This window comes from Hypanus sabinus, chromosome 11 (genome assembly GCF_030144855.1).
Source record: "Hypanus sabinus isolate sHypSab1 chromosome 11, sHypSab1.hap1, whole genome shotgun sequence".
NCBI classification, from domain to species: domain Eukaryota; kingdom Metazoa; phylum Chordata; class Chondrichthyes; order Myliobatiformes; family Dasyatidae; genus Hypanus; species Hypanus sabinus.
Window position 1 is genome coordinate 64,780,809 of NC_082716.1, and position 18,526 is coordinate 64,799,334.

General features: G+C 38.2%; 1 protein-coding gene across 10 annotated transcripts in view; it reads right to left on the reverse strand.

Annotated features, from left to right (window-relative positions):
- abl2 (c-abl oncogene 2, non-receptor tyrosine kinase) overlaps nt 1-18,526 on the reverse strand; it is a 153,873-nt gene that overhangs the window by 27,323 nt on the left and 108,024 nt on the right. For all 10 annotated transcript variants that reach the window (XM_059984532.1, XM_059984529.1, XM_059984531.1 and 7 more), the window contains exons 4-5: nt 5,179-5,349; nt 923-1,218 (exon numbers count right to left, since the gene is read on the reverse strand). In XM_059984532.1, the coding sequence (XP_059840515.1) occupies nt 923-1,218; nt 5,179-5,349 (467 nt within the window). The remainder of the gene's footprint in view (nt 1-922; nt 1,219-5,178; nt 5,350-18,526) is intronic.

Consider the following 18,526-nt stretch of genomic DNA (forward strand, 5'->3'; position numbering starts at 1 on the left):
TGAGCTAGAGGAGAGGAAAGATTGGATTAATTTAGGTTGTCTTCTCCAAAGCATCGGAGGCTAAGGGGAGACCAGATAGAGTCATAGACTGGGTAGACTGAGAACATGCTTCTGAAGTTAGAATGGTGAGTTTAAAGGCAGTTAAGTTTTATTTTTTAAGCCAAGAGAGGCAGATGTCTAGAACAGACTACCCAGTGGTAGTAGCACAAGCACGCCAGTTTGATAGAGTTTAAAAGGTTTTTAGATTGAAATGCAAATATGAAGGGAATGTTAGAATATATGATACAAAGGAGGAGGAAATTTAGAATAAAATTGTCTCAAGATCACAACATTGTGGGCAAAATGGCCTGCCCCATGCTATAGTATTCTGAGTAATCCACTATCATAATTCTGATATCCCCTAAAATACCTAAATATGTAACAATCAAATATTTTGAAACATGCAGGTTTACACATCAGCTAGGTTATCAAAAGGCAAAGGATTAATAAGTATTGTTTGATAAAAACAACAGCTGTTCCTCCAGTGATTTGAAGCTTCCACGGGCTATACAGCAGACAGCATGCCTTCATCCAGTGACATGGATAGGAATTATATCCTTTCAAAGTAAATTAAGAATTTACACTTCAAAATCCCACACTTAATCCTAGAAACCTAAAATCATCTGCTACTGTGATGGAATTAAGAGCTTGCTTTTAGAGGAGTATTTATCATTTTTACTATATATTCCTGTCAAATGACCCAACAGTAGCACACATGGTAACAGGATTATGATTGCTATGATTATTTTTCCCACTGGAGTAATCAGCAGTCACTATTTAAATTCAGAGACATATCAAATTCTGGTAATAGGAAGAAAGGCAGACAATGGTGTAGCTAAATGCAAATAAAGTAAAAGAATATGCACTCAGATTAACTACTGACCTTGGCATCATGTGTGGTGTTGATTCTGTAGTGGTAAACTCGCCCCTCATAGCGGAGAGATATAGATAGCTGTCCTGGACTACTTTCACTTTCTCGGACAAGAAAGCTTCCATTGATAAGGCTGCTAAGCAGGTACTCAGCAGCACTGCGTGAGACAGGACCATGGTACCAGGAATGCTTTTCCAGACTATTTACAGGTGTAATATAATTGCTGGGGACCCATCCTTGGCCATTCTTTGAGCGCACCTCACACCATTCACCATTCTGGTTATAGCACAGCACACGCAGCTTTTCACCTGTTAAATTAGTAACAAAAATCTGATGAAACACTCAAGTGACTTCCTGGATCCCTAATAATTTGTGCCATTCTTCTGAAGAAATCTTTAAAAAAATAGAGGAAATTTAATTCCCATCATGTGTGTCTTTAGTCTTAATATCTTTGTATTATAAAACTTGCAGCCGATTGATTCAGCCTTTTGTAAATCATAATGTAAATCTGCATATCAACATCACATACCTTTCAGTAGTCCTGGCACTTCCTTGGCAGAAAATAAAGGAAATAACTGCTATCAATTTATGGAGAAAATTTCAAAAAGTTGCTCTTTGTCCAGTGGTTAATCAAATAGGTGCTATGATAATAAGCTAATTAGATGCTCCCTTCTTCCATCATCCATCTGACCTGGTGCTGAACAACATGACTTCACTTCTTGCCCTTAGTAAATCTATCCTTATTGAGTTTGTTTTTTAGCTCCAGAAGATGACCATTATAAAGAGCTTACCCATTGGAAGTAATTTTCTGCAATGTTGAACATCAAAATCTAATCTCCACATTAAAAAATCCACTTTTGTAGAAAATCATCCCGTTCTCTTCATTCATCGCAAATTTCATGTCGAAGTTGTGAACAACAATTGCAAAACTCAAGTGGTCTGAGGTTACGTGGACCAGGGAGATTTTATTTATCCTCTAGAAATACCTAATAAAATTGCCAACACTACTTTTAGAGTATTGTGACTATCAAACACACTGCACCATTTCTATAACTTAACTGGGTATCGAAGTCTCTTTGATCTGTAGAATCTAATCAAATAGAACATCCAATTATAAAATTATCTTTCCACAATGAAATGAAAATCCCATAGAAAATCATCCAAAAATCAGATCCTAAGTGACAGAGCTCTAGAATTAGGCACAAATATAGATGAAAAAATGGCATGCTCAATCCTGAAATAAGTAGGTATTTCCAGCTGCTGATGAAGTTTACATCTTATCAATCTCAGCTATATTTAAATTCTGATCACCAAAATCTACATCAAATACTTAAACCAGTCAACCCCTTTCACTACTGGATTGACCTTGTTGCTGATTTTGCTGTATGTGTCTTGCTATCCACACTTGGAACCAAGATAAGCAATGGTTCCAAATTTGCCCGATACCTTATATCTGCAAAGAAAACATGCTGGATGACAGCTTCTTAGGCTTGATATTCTCATGGTGGTTCTTGTGTGCAGCATGAGGCTCACCTCATTGGGTAAATGGGGCATGAATGTGCCCTCAAAACTGCTGGGAAAACCTTTGACAAGCAGCAAAGCCATACCACAATTTTACTATCAAAATTGTTAACACTAGCATTCATAATCAATGATTAAAAAATGAAAGCACAAATTATTATATCAAAAAAAGCCTCATCATTGGAAATAGTATTGCAGATACCTTTCTTTCCAGCGGCTGTAAAATTTCCATTCAAACAAACTGGTTTGCAGTATCCATGCACAGGCTTTGTAAATACATTTCCCCAATTTAAATGCTGGGGAATTTCAGCCAACTCATCTTATGTGCAATAACAAATTCACTTCCAGAAATTTGTCAGCAACTTTTATATTTGAATATTCGAGAAAAATCTAAAATCTGCTGGTATGTTCTCTTGGGACCTCCTTGCATTTTAACTAGCAAGCCCCAGGCCTGCATCTTTTCAGTTGCTTTATCCAAAATGAAAAGCACTGTTAAATGAAGATGTTTGTATATATAGGTTTCTGTCAACTAGCTCAAGATGCAATTCACTGCAGTGGTTCTGCTCATACTTGCTGTGAGAAACTGATGACTCAATCCACCCAAACCTCAAATATAATTTAGAACACTGATCTATAATCTATTTTATCGCTATACAATTAGTTTAAAACTGCTGTCCTGCCTCAAATAAATATGAATTGTTTATACGGTGACCAATGGCAACCCACAAGTCCTAAACAAATTTGGGTCATCTTGCTTTAAGTATTGAAAGACTGCAGCTTTTATAATATACCTGAACATCACCAACAGCAGGATACTAGCATGGAGTCCTCCCAAATACTTTAACAGATTAATTTTATAGTTAATCGTTGAAAATTAATTTGCACAGCATTTGAGCTAGCCATGTTTGGAATGGCCAAATGATTGTATGAAGCAACCATAATACAGTAGATTCCAGTTAACTGGGATACATAGAAACCAGTACATTTTGGCCTAATTAAGTGTCTGCCCAATTAGCTGAAGTTTCATGGAAATTGTTAAAAGGTATATATAAAAAAAGACAACTACTATTTAACTAAGTAACAAATTACTTAAATGAAAAACTGAATATTTAGAACATTATCAATACAACTACAGTATTAGTTCCTAATAATTATCAACAGCTTCTGGTTTAAAATGGTACTGGTGAAGCACAACAAAAATTTGCTGGCAGCAAAAGTAACTATTAACTACTTTATTAATCACACTTTCTCAAAAATGATCATTGCAATCAATATCCTGTAACATCCCTTTTGGAGTTCAGTTTTTGAACCGCTTGTACGACCTGGCTTTTTGCGGTCTGAACTAAAATCATGATGGTGCAGGATGGTTGCAGCTTGGCATATACAGGCCAAATTGAGACAGTGGAGCCCGGGCCCGAAAGTGGGGAATGAGCCAATGTTTGGCTGTTGGGAGTGGCCTTGGAAGCTATTCAAAGCAACAGAACCAAGGTGAAGAAGAATCAACGTGGCGGGTCATGGGCCCTAATGCGAAGAACAAGCAGAAGCTTTGGTTTAGTGTGAAGCAAAACTGAAAAGGTTGAGTATGGGTTGAATTAAGGCAGCAGAGCCCAGGCCCAAGAGCATATTGAAGCAGCATGGCCCAGGTCTGAGAGTGAGGATTAACTTGCCGTTTGGCCATTTTAAGTGCCAGGTCAGAGGAGTGGGATGAGCCAGTGTTCTACTCTGCGTGATCTACCTCTGTGCTGAACTGAGACTGTGGCCTGAAAGTATCAGGCTCCAGGATCAGCTGCTGTGATAACTAGCTTCATGGCTGTGAACTCATTTTTGTGAATTGCAGTTCTGAGTGTTACTTGCTTACTTTTATTGTTTACACGATCTGTTTTTCCTGCACATTGGGTGCTTAATGGGCTTTTCTTTATAAATGGGTTCAATGGGGTTTCTTTGCTTTGTGGCTGCCTGCAGGGACATGAAGTTATACATAGTAAACCTACTTCAAAGTACAAAATATATTTATTATTATCAAAGAATGCATAAATTCTACAGCCTTGATATTTGTTTGCTTACAGGCAGTCACAAAGCAAGAAACCTGAATTTTTTTTTTAATAATTTCAATTAATAATTTTTAAAAAACACGTTGATTAATCCTGAGTGTTGCCATGTTCTTTTGATTGACTGTAAATTAACAAAATCAGCAGACACCTAGTGTAGATAATGGACTGTCTTCATACAATCCTTTCACTGATTGCGTCTTCCAAATCTTCATTTTCATTTCAATATTCAAGTGGATTGTAGATACTTACGAATACTTGGTAGCTCCTAACTTGTTGAAATAGTGAAATCACTTCATTTTCACTCCCAGCCGTTTCTGGCATATCCAATCCTGAATGCTTGAAAACCCAGTAAGCAAAACAGCTCTGAATTGTTTTTCTGCTTTAAGTCACACTTTAAAGTGCATCTTTTTGGCCAAACCTGCTGTCAGGCTTGTAGCATGTTAACTTTTTTCCAGATAATTGTCCTATAAAGTTTTTTTTTACTGTGTAAAGTTTCTTACAGGAATGTGTTTTATTGTCACATTTCCCTTTTTACAGAGTTCCATGGGCTTAAAAATGAGATGCCTCAATGACAGTGAAGAGTGGCTGGTGCTTGTGCATTTTTTAAAATGGGTGATGATTTCACAGCATCTGCTTCACGATGCGGAAGTTAGCCTCAAATCATGCAGGAGTTGATGGAAAAAGATTTCTACTTACCTTTAGTTATGCTTAGTGTGTTATCACCACTTGCAACAAAGTCATAAAGTGCAACAAACAGATTAGGATCACTTTCAGCAGCTCCAAGGAGGTTTTCCTTTGAACTCCACCTCACTGCTTCATTCAACGTCTGAGAATCAATGTCAGAACCAAATGGACGGTGCAAAGCTTCTGTAAAGAGAGATTAAACCTCATGAGAAATGTACAAACAAGCACATCAATAATATTTTATATATTCTTTTATTAGTTGGTGAGTGGGTGTCAGTAAAATAGCCAGTAAGTCCCTGGACAGATTGTCAACAACACTGATCTAACTGTGGATTCACAGATCGGCCAGAAAGGTAAAAGGCAAATTTCCTTCCTTGAAAATGATTAGTAAATGGATGAGTTTTAATTTCAATAATTGGCTATTTCATTGTCAGATTTATTTAATTACCTCAGTTTAAGTTCTATTATTGGTTCGTTTTAAACTCATGACTTCAGTTATTTGGATATCAATCTATTCACATACCATTATATCACTGTACCCAAAGAAGATGAAATGAGTTAAGCATTTGAGAATTGATAAAAATCAGGCAAAACAACTTTTCAAGACTTAATGCCCAGTGCCATGGCAAATTGTCCTTATCACGTGATATGAATAAATGTAAATGTTGTATTTTCATGCACTAATTTAAAATTAACCAAAACCTTCGAAAGATATCTTTTAAACACTTAACAAGCAGCACATTAGCATTTAACTTTTATATTTTCCTATCAAAATATCCAAATCACTTATCACAGTACCTAGTGAAAATGCACTAACAAAAACAGTAAATTTTTATAAAGATAAAGATATCAAGACAAAGTAAGTCCAAGTATGAAATACATAGTGTGTGGACGAGGATGCATAGTATTAAAAGAGGCTTTTGTGCTCTTATGATTTGATAAATATTATTAATGTATGGCAGAAATGAAACACACTTTCTTGTCATAAAGTGGAATTAAAAATAATATAGCTCAATATACAGGAGAGCATGAATAATAGGGGTGCAAGAGCATTAGGCTTTTACAAATTACGGTGTATTTTGACCTTATTTTGTCTGAAAACGTAAAGCAACATGAAATGAATGCAAAGTAACCTGAGGATTATATTTGATTCTGGAGTAACACCTCAGAAATACTTGTATTGGATCTCCTTGAGTAGTGCTTCTAGATAGAAGATTGAATGCATTTTTGGACAAGTTTGTCTCTATATTTTGAAAATCGAAATTCTATTTGGGGCATTTCCAGATCCTTTACTTGCACCAACTCCCTGCCACATGTCCAGAAACATAAGCAACTTTTTTCCTCTAACCTCTGCTCAGGATTTTAAAGACAGTTAAAACAAGGTATGAGCCAACTATATCTTGTACAACTGCTAATAATGTGAAATAAGTCAAAGAAACAAAATGGTGACAAGAACAAATAAGTAGAATTCCAACAAACTGCTGTAGTTGAAGAACTAGCCTTCACATCCAAAAAGCATCTTTGCTGTTAGACACAATAAAATTGTATCATCAAAATACTGTATACAATCTTGTAACTTTTATTCATTGTTGACAAAAATGATACTACAGAAGTAAATCAGTGCCAAAACTGATTCAAATTCAGGCAGAAGACACATTTAGCATTTCAAAATTTTGGTCAGTTCCGTCTCAGGATTCAGTTAAGATCTGTGTACAGCTTTAGCCAAGCATCTTTAAGGAGATTGTGAAAATATGGCAATGCATTAATTTCTGTTGAACATGATCTCATTATCAATACAATTATAAATTTTGCAATATTTCCCTATCTCAATTCATTTAGCAGCATCTCTTGCCCATCTCCTAATTAGAGAAACAAATATCTGAAGAGGTAATCCCTCGCAAAAGGAATACTTAATGATCATATCATATAATATGTCCAACAATTAATAGGTAATACTAGAAAAATCAGAACTATCACTAAATATTAAACAGTCTCCCACTTGACACATTCACTTATTATTTTGTTCAGCTTTACTGTTGTTGTTAAGTTCAAGTGAACATGTGCCAATTACAAATCTAATTTATACTAATACTGGTGAATAAAGAGAACTACAGCATACTGGAATAAAGAAACTGCACTTTTACATCAATTTCCTCATAACATACCTTCAATGTTATAGAACTCAGAAGGAGAGGGTAGGGGCTCAGTCGCAGCCTCAATGAAAGAGCAGTTCACTCCACGCCTATCTTTTTCAAAACTACTGGACGGCAGCAGCACTGCACCAGAACTCATCTTTGTTGTATCTATCAACAATGAAGTTCCTTTTCAAGTTCCACAGTTAAAGACATTCTCTTGCAGCACTTTGGAGTCCAACTTTGTCACAGCTGTGTGGGTGTAAGATTCTAAAGAATCTACGGAAAGAATTTTGGGCTGGTCAATTCCTATCCTAATGGATCGTGGAGGTTACTGCCACATGAGAAAATAGACATGTCGAAACAGTTTCCATTTTGCATATAAATCCCTGCCACCTAACTAAATTAGCTATTCATAGGGAACATTCCTCAGTACATAGTCACAAAATAGTGAAGAATCATATTTCCAAAGGAATATACATAATGAACCCTTTCAGACTTAGCCTGTCAGTCACCAATGAAAAAACCAAATTCAATTGTTTCTCTTTCCTTCCTTTTATATATTACCTATATGGGAGCAAAGATAGAAAAGTTCATGTTTTGTGAACCTTTTGCTCTTTCAGACAATTAAGCGTATTGCTTTTTATGAAGAAACAAATGTCTTTACATAACAACTTTCCCAGATTGAGATGCTTTGCATTCATATACTGTAAATGCTGTTGAAACAGCCAATGAAGAAAAGTTTGCAGCCAAATAAATGCAAACTATTTTGAATAACTTGAAAGCAACCATATAGTTTTAATTTTCTCCCCTCTCCTTTTACTGCAGATCAGGGAAGGTACTATCACAACTCTGTTGGTTCCAGAATGATATTGATTCTGAAAGTACTGAAGAGAGCCCTGGGCAATGTTCTCACTCAAAGATCAAAGTAAATTTATATCAAAGTATAGGCATTTCACAATATACAAGACTAAGATTCATTTTCTTGTGGGCATACACAGTAAATCCAATAACCATAATGGAATCAGTGAAAGCCCACATCAAAAGGATGGACAACCAGTGTGCAAAAGATTACAAACTGCACAAAAACAAAATGAAAGAAAATAATAAATAAATACGTTAGTAAGCAAGCAATAAATATCGAGAACATGAGATTGAGACCTTGAAAGTGAATCCATAGCTTGTGGGAACATTTCAATAATGGGGCAAGTGAAGTTGAATGAAGTTATCCCCTGTGGTTCATGAACATGATGATTGAGGGGTAATAACCTGGTGGCATGGGCCCTGAGGCTCCTGTACCTCTTTCTGATGGCAGCAGCGAGAAGAAAGCACGACCTAGGCAGTGGGGGTCCCTGATGATGCTGTTTTCCTGCGGTAATACTCCATGTAACTGCACTCAATGATGAGGAGGGCTTTGCCTGTAACTGGCTGGGCCTTATCCATTATTTTTTTTTGTAGGATTTTCTGTTCAAGGACATTAATGTTTCCATACCAGGCTGTGATGCAGTCGGTCAATATACACTCCACCACACATCTATAGAAAGTTGTCAAAGTTTTAGATGTCATGCCAAATCTTCACAAGCTCCTAAGGAAGTAGAGGAGCACTCAACTACAAGTGTATGTTATTTCTTCATAATTATCTCACCATTTTGGGCTTCCACCTGATGAATTTTGTTTGTCTATACTCAAATATCCTCAATCTCCTTGTAATATGATTTCAAAATTACACAGTCTGAGACTTCATCAAAACCAGATTAATAGTAAGGATTGCACTCATTCTTACTACTTCTGCCCTTTTTATTTAATAAATAACTGCTTATATTTTAAGAAATATTTCACCCTTTGTCTTGTACATGTACATCATCAATAACTTTTCACATGAAGCTGCATCTGCCACCACACAGCTTTTCCTCCACACGTAAGGTCTTCCACACGTACGGTCAGAAGCAAATCCTACCCATTTAGCACTGTCAGCACTTTGAGTTTCTGCTTCCACGTTACAAATCCAAACTATTTGAAGAAAACAATGTATTATACAGATCCATCACTGATCTCATGAAAACATGATCAAATCCTTTACAATCTAAACAACACTCATTAAACACACTGTTTCCTGTCTGTCAAACATACATCAATCTTGTTCTGTTGTGTGATTCCAACATAGAAGTCACAAAAGTCCAGTCCAGAGATTTTGGTCAAGTATTGATCCAGGCTGAGTATTTGTTTAGTAACACACTGTAAGAGATGCCATCTTCCAAATGAAATATTAAACTATATTTGACTTCTGGTCCTCTACTTTCTGAGGAGACTGAAGAGAGCTGGACTATACTATACTCACATCATTCTATGGATGCATAGGTGAGAGCATCCTAACATGTTACATCACTGCATGGAATAGAAACTGCACTGCGGCACACAGGAAGGCTCTACAATGGTTGGTCAAAACTGCCCAATGCATCACCGGCATGAAGGATTTATATACAGGAAGGTGCTAGAAAAGGGCCAGGAACATCATGAAGAATCATACCCATCCTGCTCGTGGGCTGCTTGTCCTACTCCCATCAGAGGATTGCCCTTTTTGTGTTATTCTTGTGATTTTTGTCTTATTGTGTACCTGGAGTAACAATTATTTTGTTCTCTTTTACACCTGTTTACTGGAAATGACATAAAAACTTAACAATTCCCCAAATCCTATCAGCATGTGCACTTTACTTCTAGAGGTGAGAATACATTCCACCTGGTTTATACCATCATTCTTGGTACTTACAAAACTGCTCCGTCTCCCCACCTATCTGTCATGCTAAGAGCAACCACAGTGTTATATGACTGTTTTGAAAACATGGACTGCAGCACGTTCAGTGAGGTAGCTACTAATGATCATCACATTAATATCAATGGATAAGTGAGATCTGTCACTGGTTAGAGAGAGAAGTCATTTGAAGATGTCACTATTATTAAACACACCTACGTGAGAGCAAACAAAAGCCATGGTTGACAGCAGAGGTATGAGTAATGCTGAGAGAGCGGGATGCTGCTTTTAGATCAGGGGATAAGACACCTCTCAAGTCAGCAAGAGGTGTGCTGTCCAGCACCATCGGGAAGGCAAAATGGGATTATTCACAGAGAATATGCACCCATTTCTGTGACACCAGAGACACAAGATTCATATGGCAGAGGATTCAGACCACAAAAGACTGAATCCTGTATACAATCATGCGTCAGCAGCATGAACAGCAGCGTGCTGAGCACACACAGCCCTGGGGAGTGCCGGTGGTCCGGTGATCAGTGTGATGGAGCTAGAGATGTTTTTACCAATGTAGATTGACTGTGGCCTTTCTGGCAAGAAGTCCAGGAGCCATTTATAGAGATGGGTGTTGAGACCCATTGAGGACAGTTTACCCAGCAGCACTCTGTGGTTCTCTTCCTGAGAGGCTGAATGTCTTTTGTGCTTGGTCTGATGCTCAGAACCATGTGCCGCCAAGGAAGGCCCCTCTTCCCCAGCCAAACCGCCCCCCCCCCCCCCCCCGAACAGCAAGCACACTGTCTGGCAGCAACTTGATGTGAGGAAAACCCTAGCCAGCGTCAATCTACATAAAGCAGCGGGATCTGATGATATATCTGGCCTGGTGCTGAGGAACTATACAGACCAGCTAACAAAGAATCTAACAGACATCTTCAATATCTCTCTGGAACAGTCTGATGTCCCTTCAGGTTTCAAGATGGCCACCAGTGCCCAGGAGAACAGCAGTAACCTGCATCAACGGCTACTGTCCAATGGAACTGAACTCAACAGTAATGAAGTACTTTGAGTGGCTGGTTATGGATGCATTAAATCCCATCTTCCTGCTATATTGGACCCTTTTTCAGTTTGCTTATTGCTCAAATTAGTCTACTGATGATGCCCTAGCCTCTGCACATTACTCTGCCCTGTCCCACCTGGAAGATGGTGCCTTATGCCAGGATGTTGTTTACTGACTTCAACTCAGCATTCAACACAATCATACCTCAGAAGCTGCTGAGTAAACTGTCCTCAATGGGTCTCAACACCCATCTCTATAAATGGCTCCTGGACTTCTTGCCAGAAAGGCCACAGTCAATCTACATTGGTAAAAACATCTCTAGCTCCATCACACTGATCATCGGCACTCCCCAGAACTGTGTGCTCAGCCCACTGCTGTTCATGCTGCTGATGCATGACTGTATGGCGATCTCCAGTTCAACCCGAATCATCAAGTTTGCTGATAACACAACAGTGGTTGGCAATAACAATGACAGGACAGTGTACAAAGACAAGGTTTTAGAGTTTGGTAAAATTGTCCCAGCACAACAACTTCAGTCTCAATGTGGACAATTGTCATGCAGAGAGATGATTGCGGACTATACATAGACCACTCCTCCATGAAGAGGGTTAAGAGCACCAAGTTCTGGGAATGAACGTAACAAATGATCTAACCTGGTCACTCAACACCACCTTGTTGGTCCTGAAAGCACAGCAACTTCTACACTTCCTGAGGAAGTTGAGGCGAGTGAAGCCCCATCCTGTAATTTTAACCAATTTATAGGAGCACTATTGAGAGTATACTGACCAATGCATCACCATCTGGTATGGAAATTGCAAGGACTGTTGAGAGGATCATTGAGTTTTCTCTTCCACCCATTAGAGATATTTATCAGGAGCACTGTGTACACAGGGCTTGCAGCATTGTCAGTGATTCCTCCCATCCATACAACAATCTCCTTGATCCCATACCATCAGGCATATGGTACCATAGCACTGGGACAAAACTGTTAAGATGGGAAACAGCTTCTCCTCCCAGGCTGTAATACTACTGAACTCCTTGCCACCATTCAGGTCTCATCACATATGAAGCACCAGTAGCGTAATACTGTTGAGTTTTTAAACTTGTATTGTATATGGACCTTACTATTTGTTAATTTGCTTGTACCTGAGTTATATGTACTGTGCTGTGCACCTTGGTCTGGAGAAATGTTGTCTCTTTTGGCAGTATACAGTGTACAATTAAAAAACAATGAACTTGGACAATCTTGAATGTAAAATACCTCAATTAGAATCAGTTTTAATATCATGGCATAGGGTCATGAAATCTGTTGTCTTACAGCAGTAGTACATTACAATACATAATAATTTAAAGATCTATAAATTACAATGTATATATAAAAATAAATTAAATGAGTAGCTCAAAGAAAGGAAAAAATAGTGAGGTAGTGTTCAATTGTCCATTCAGAAATCTGATAGTGAAGGGGAAGAAGCTGTTCCTGAAATGCTGTGTCTCTCTTCAGGCTCTTGTATGTTCTCAAAGTAGCAATGGGGTAAGGGCATGTCCTGTGTGAAGGGTATCCTTAATTATGGATGCCACCTTTTTGAGTTATCACCTTTTGAAGATTTATCCTTGATGCTGGGAAAGCTGGTGCCCATGATGGAGCTGGCTGAGATTACAACTTTCTGCAACTTTTTCCAATCCTGTGGAATGGCCCCTCAATACCAGATGGGTTAGTATTTTGGGCCCAGGATAAATCTTATGTTGACACCTAGGAACTTGAAACTGCTCACTCTTTCTAACCTTTCTAATGTGCCACACAATTTAATTCCACATCCCATTCCCATTCTGATATGTCTATCCACGACCTCCTCTACTGTCAAGATGAAGCCACACTCAGGCTGAAGGAACAAAACCTTATATTCCATCTGGGTAGCCTCCAACCTGATGGCATGAATGCCCCCTCCCCCTCTTACCCCATCCCTTATTTATCTATTTATTTATTCCCTTTTTTTCTTTTCTCTCTGTCGCTCTCACAATCACTCCTTGCCTGCTCTCCATCTTCTCTGGTGCTCCTCTCCCCTTTTTTCTCTTTCTAGGCCTCCCATCCCATGATCCTTTCCCTTCTCCAGCAATATATCCCTCTTACCAATCAACTTTCCAGCTCTTAGCTTCATCCCTCCCCCTCCTACTTTCAAATCTCTTGCCATCTCTTCTTCCAGTTAGTCCCGACAAAGGGTCTCAGCCCAAAACGTCGACTGTATTTCTTCCTATAAATGCTGCCAGGCCTACTGCATTCTACCAGCATTTTGTGCATGTCACTCTTTCTACTGTTGATTCCTTGATGAGGACTGGTATGTGCTCCCTTGATTTCCCGTTTCTGAAGTCCACAATCAAATATTCTGTCTTACTGACATTGAGTGCAAGGTTGTTGCTGCATCGCCGCTCAGTCAGTTGATCTACCTCACTCTTGTACTCCTCCTCACCACCATATGAAATCCTGCCATCAACAGATGTCTCATCGGCAAATTTATAGATGGCATTTGAGCTGCGTCTAGCCACATTTTTTGGGTGTAGAGAGAAGAGAGCAGTGGACTAAACATGTATCCCTGAAGTGTGCCTGTGTTTATTGTCAGCAAAGAGGAGATGCAAGGCACAATTTAAGAATGGGAGGATCTTGAAATATTCTAACCATTTAGATCACAGGTTCCTCTATATTACAGTGGTTTATATGGGTCCTTAATAGTATAATAGTATATGGGTCCTTAAACGCAGTATACTGTACTTCAATAGCTTTGAATCAACTTGGAACATCCTAATACGATATTTGATGTCCATAAATGTACATTTGTTCTTTCATTCCATACTATTATTTTCTCATTTGTACCAACAAATACATTTTTAAATCCCAAGCAAAAGAAAATCTGCAGATGCTGGAAAACTGAGCAACACACACAATCCTGTTGAAGGGTTTCGGCCTGAAGCATCAACTGTAATTTTTTCCATAGATGTTGCCTGGTCTGCTGAGTTCCTCCAGCACATTGTGTGTTGCTGAATGCATTTTCAAACATGCTTTCAGTGAGGTAGATCTCCAAGTATCCCTAAAGAGCAATAAGAAATCCATGTACCTGTTCCTTTTGATTTCTTGATCACAAAATAAATTTGCTGTTTTCTACATTTAATAAATAACAACGGTGTGTGCAATGGATATATCTCAGTACTAATTAAGACAAGTTTACATTTTTTTTCTTTTTGTATTGTCAGCATTATTGGTGGAATCAACACATAACACTTTTAATATCAGAGTTACATGAACTACTGGCTCAAGATCCCAATCAACATGTGTACACAGCAATTTGGCTCTTCAAGCCACTGAGGACTGCAAAGTTGTTGCTACTCAGGAACCAGCAAGAATTTCCAATTCGACAATGAAAATGTCATTTCTATAATCTATGTTCTATATGTTTAGACAGGAGCACAAATGAGAGAAAAATACAAGGATGTGGGCATTAGGATTAGCTTAGTTTGCCATTTGATTACCAATTTATTTGGTTCAGCACAACAGTGTGGGTTGGAAGGGCCTGTTCCTGTGTTGTATTGCTCTTTGTTCTATGTTCTAATCCTAAATACAAATCAAATTAATTCCATTTCTTTGTTTAAGTCACACAGTGCACTCAAGATCATGATTCTATTAGGCTGAAGTTATTCAATTGAAATAATTGTTGCTTATTTTGACAGACAGTCCATTCACACCATTCAGTCCATTCTGAGATTTCAATTCTCAGACTTTTCTGTCAAACATGTTAATGAAATGAGAATCTATTCAACAAGAGGCTTGTTACATAACATTCAAAGAATTAACTCACAGCATTCGAATTGTGCCTTCTGAACATTCTAATTGAACCTATACATTATTCAGTTTAGCACTAATTGCACTGCAGTAGATACAAATAAGAAGCTGCAAAATTTGGTTATAATCTCATAGAGCACTCACTAATTTTAAATGGAGTAGTTTAGTTATTTAAATTGCCAGGATGCAGTACCAAACAGCTGGGTAGTACTAATTAGTCTTTTGCACCCTTTTATAACCTGGGTGTGCCAATATCATCCAGAACAAGATTTACTTACTTTCTTAAAGCAGAGAAACCCAAGAGATAGTGATTGGTATTTCACACCAAGGGTTTAGATAGATTAAAGGAAAAAAACTAAGTAAACGTTCAGACCCTAACACACAATCAACCTCATGTTGATTTTAGACTTTTGCAGAGCTGTGAATCATCAGCCTTTTATAACGGATTTTTTTTTCTCAAAACTTGTACAAACCTACTAATACTGTCCTTCTTGAAATGACTTTCAATTTCAAATAAGTAAACCCAGCAAACTGCATAACTATATCATGAGAGGAGCATCACCATCAAAGCTGATCCTGACTTTACTTTGGAATAACCACATTTTCTAACAAGGATTATTATTAGGCAAAGCAATTGTGATCACCAGAAAAGAGAGAAGGTAGCATTAGCTATATTTTTTAAGTGGCTCCAACCAATTGTCTGTTCACCAATCATGATTCTGGGTTACAGCATTACTCAGTTCCTTGCAGTAGTTAGGCCAAAAATGAATAATATTTAGAACTGAGCTAGAGTGACTAATCAAGGCAGTGATTGATTGAAGGACAAATTATTTTTCAGCAGCTGAAGATTGCCCATCATCTCTGATCTTTATTCACGCAGAAGCAGTCATGTTCATTGATGAGTATATACTGAAAAATTTAGATCAACTTGTTGTTCCTTAGGAGAATGAGCAGTTTATTCTTACATGATTCAAGACAGATTTCAGTTTAAAACAGACAACTAGCACTTGGCCACACAGATGAAAAGCAAAAAGTCTCCCAAGAGAAGCTAACTAACCTCACTGACAGTCAAAATATATAACCAAAATCTTGAGGGCTCATTCATAACCACCAATTTTGGAGGACCAAAAAGATCATCTTTTGCAATTCCCCTAAATATTTCACCATTCAGAAAGTATAATCGAGGCATATGATTGCTCAGTATCTGCTTTGACAAATGAAGTTAGCTCAAGATTCTGAAACCTTTTTCTTAGCAAAACTGTTGGTGTACGTACACCAAAAGAACTGCAGGAATCCAAAGGAGTGGCTTTGTTACATTCTTAAGATCAATTTGGATAGATGTTGCATGCTAAGTTATCACAACTAGACATATCCTAGGCATCTAAATACAAAATAACATACACCAAGAGCTTTGAGCCTTTTAAATCAAGCAGATAAAATTTACTTCTGCATATCAGACAATCAAAAAAAAAGTGTGGCAAGATTTCTATTAATACTTATAACCTTGAAGGATCATTATTATTCATTGCTCAAGCTCACAAATTGAGGATTGTCCCATAGATCATTGCACTGGATATCTGCAAGTAGAAGGAAGCATCAACACAGGCTACACAAAATGTTAAAGGACAAAATGACAAGGGTGGGTAAGTGATAAAGTAAAAAGGAGAAAATTCTCAATACTGGTTAATTGGGTCTTCGGTTAATCACAGCAGCTGCTTATTTGGAACAACTCTTAAAAACACAAATAAATTGAGAAAATAGATGGGATTACCTCTGTTTATTTGGGATACTGTGCCAATTAGTTGGGGCAGGAAACTGTTAGCCAAACGTTTTCTAACCTACGTCTGCCGTGTGCACTTGTGTGGCTGTTAGACACTACATGATGCTTAGAGCGAAGAGTTTTTAAATTGCATCACTTGTGTGTTTATGTTTAGAACGCAGTGATTTTTGTCACTGATAGTTGGTGAGAAATAAGTAGCAAGAAACTGCTCACTGCAGTTTCAAGCATTCAGGCTTGGAGATGCTAGAAAGGGCCAGGAGTGAAAATGACATTCTGTAATAATCAATAAACCAATTGTTTGGAATCAAATGAGTTAGTCCAGTGTCTCAGGGCTGGGTATGTCTACACCAATATCACCCATGCATTGGCACTCCTTCCCTGCCACCTGTCGCACCCCCCTCCCAGAGTGCTCCACCCTCGCCATTCCCAGCATCCACTGTCCCACCAGATTTGCATTATCTCTCTTTGCTTCACATTGACAAATACAGTACTGCACAAAAGTCTTAGGCACCCTAGAAGTAAGTCAATCAAAAGTTTCAAAGTACATTTATTATCAAAGAATGTATAAATTATACAACCTTGAGATTTGCTTGCTTACAGGCAGTCACAAAGCAAGAAACCCGTAATTTAAAAAACATAAAGACCAACGCCCAATGTGCAGAGAAAGGGGGGAAAACCCTACAAATCATGCAAACAATAAAAGTGAATAACAATATTCCAAACCAAAATGAATCCATAGATCCGAACCCCAGAGCAGTCCGGTGCGGGCCCAAAAGCTCAGTATTAGTCCATCATATTAGTGAGTACAGAGCCCAGAAGCCAGGACAGTGCTCATAGCCTGAGTGCCATGGAGAGAGCAGTGAAGACTGCGGGACAGCGAGTCAAATCAGCTCTTGCCTCTGATCCCAACATCCTGTCTTTGCAGTCTGTCTGGGCCAGCATCCAAACTGTGTATCATACTTTACACTAGGACCTGGCCACCACTGCAGCGAAAGGTTCTGAGCACAGACCATGGTGCCCAGCAACTTGCTCTGGGCCCAGATTTCTCAACCTTGCTCGAACAGTTCTTCATTTCCCTAAATTGACTCAGCACCCAAAGCATTCCGGCTCTACACCTAGGCCAGTTGTACAGGCATGGGAACTCCTCTGCCTCGACTTCTCTCTGAATAACTCACTCAGTCTGCATCGATTCTACAACATACCAGCACAGTTCATCCCTGGAATTCACTTTGCCTTTGTTCGCCTCTTCATTGTTTTCAGTAACAATTTACCACAATTTACTTCAGAAAAGGTGTTATTAGTAATATTTTTAATTGAATGTCTTGCCTCAATCAGCTTCTGTACCTCATATCAGGTCCATGAAAAGCAAGCAGTGGAATCCAATTTTGCTACTACATGAACATAGTTAAACTAATGATTGGGGGTTATTAATGATGAATGGACAGTTCAATAGCTTAACAGCAACTAATAATGTCATATTGTGAGTGGAAATACAACCCTTTAAAATACAATGGAACTGACCACAAACAAATCATGAATGACAAAGAAAGGAATGCAAATAGGTATAAAAATTTTGAACAAAGAATTCTTTTAGACCCTTTCTTACACTTCATTGAATTGAAACAACACTACATTTTATCATAATAAAATACCCCCGACTGAATGTTAAGCACAGAAATAAAAATCACAATTCTAAAAAATTTAGATGCTCAAGTATCTTTTACCTCCTCTGCAAAAAGGAAAATAAAAGGGCCCCGCTCCAGCAAGATCACACAACATGAGTTTCCAGTACATTATTTCAGAACCAAATTGGGCATAG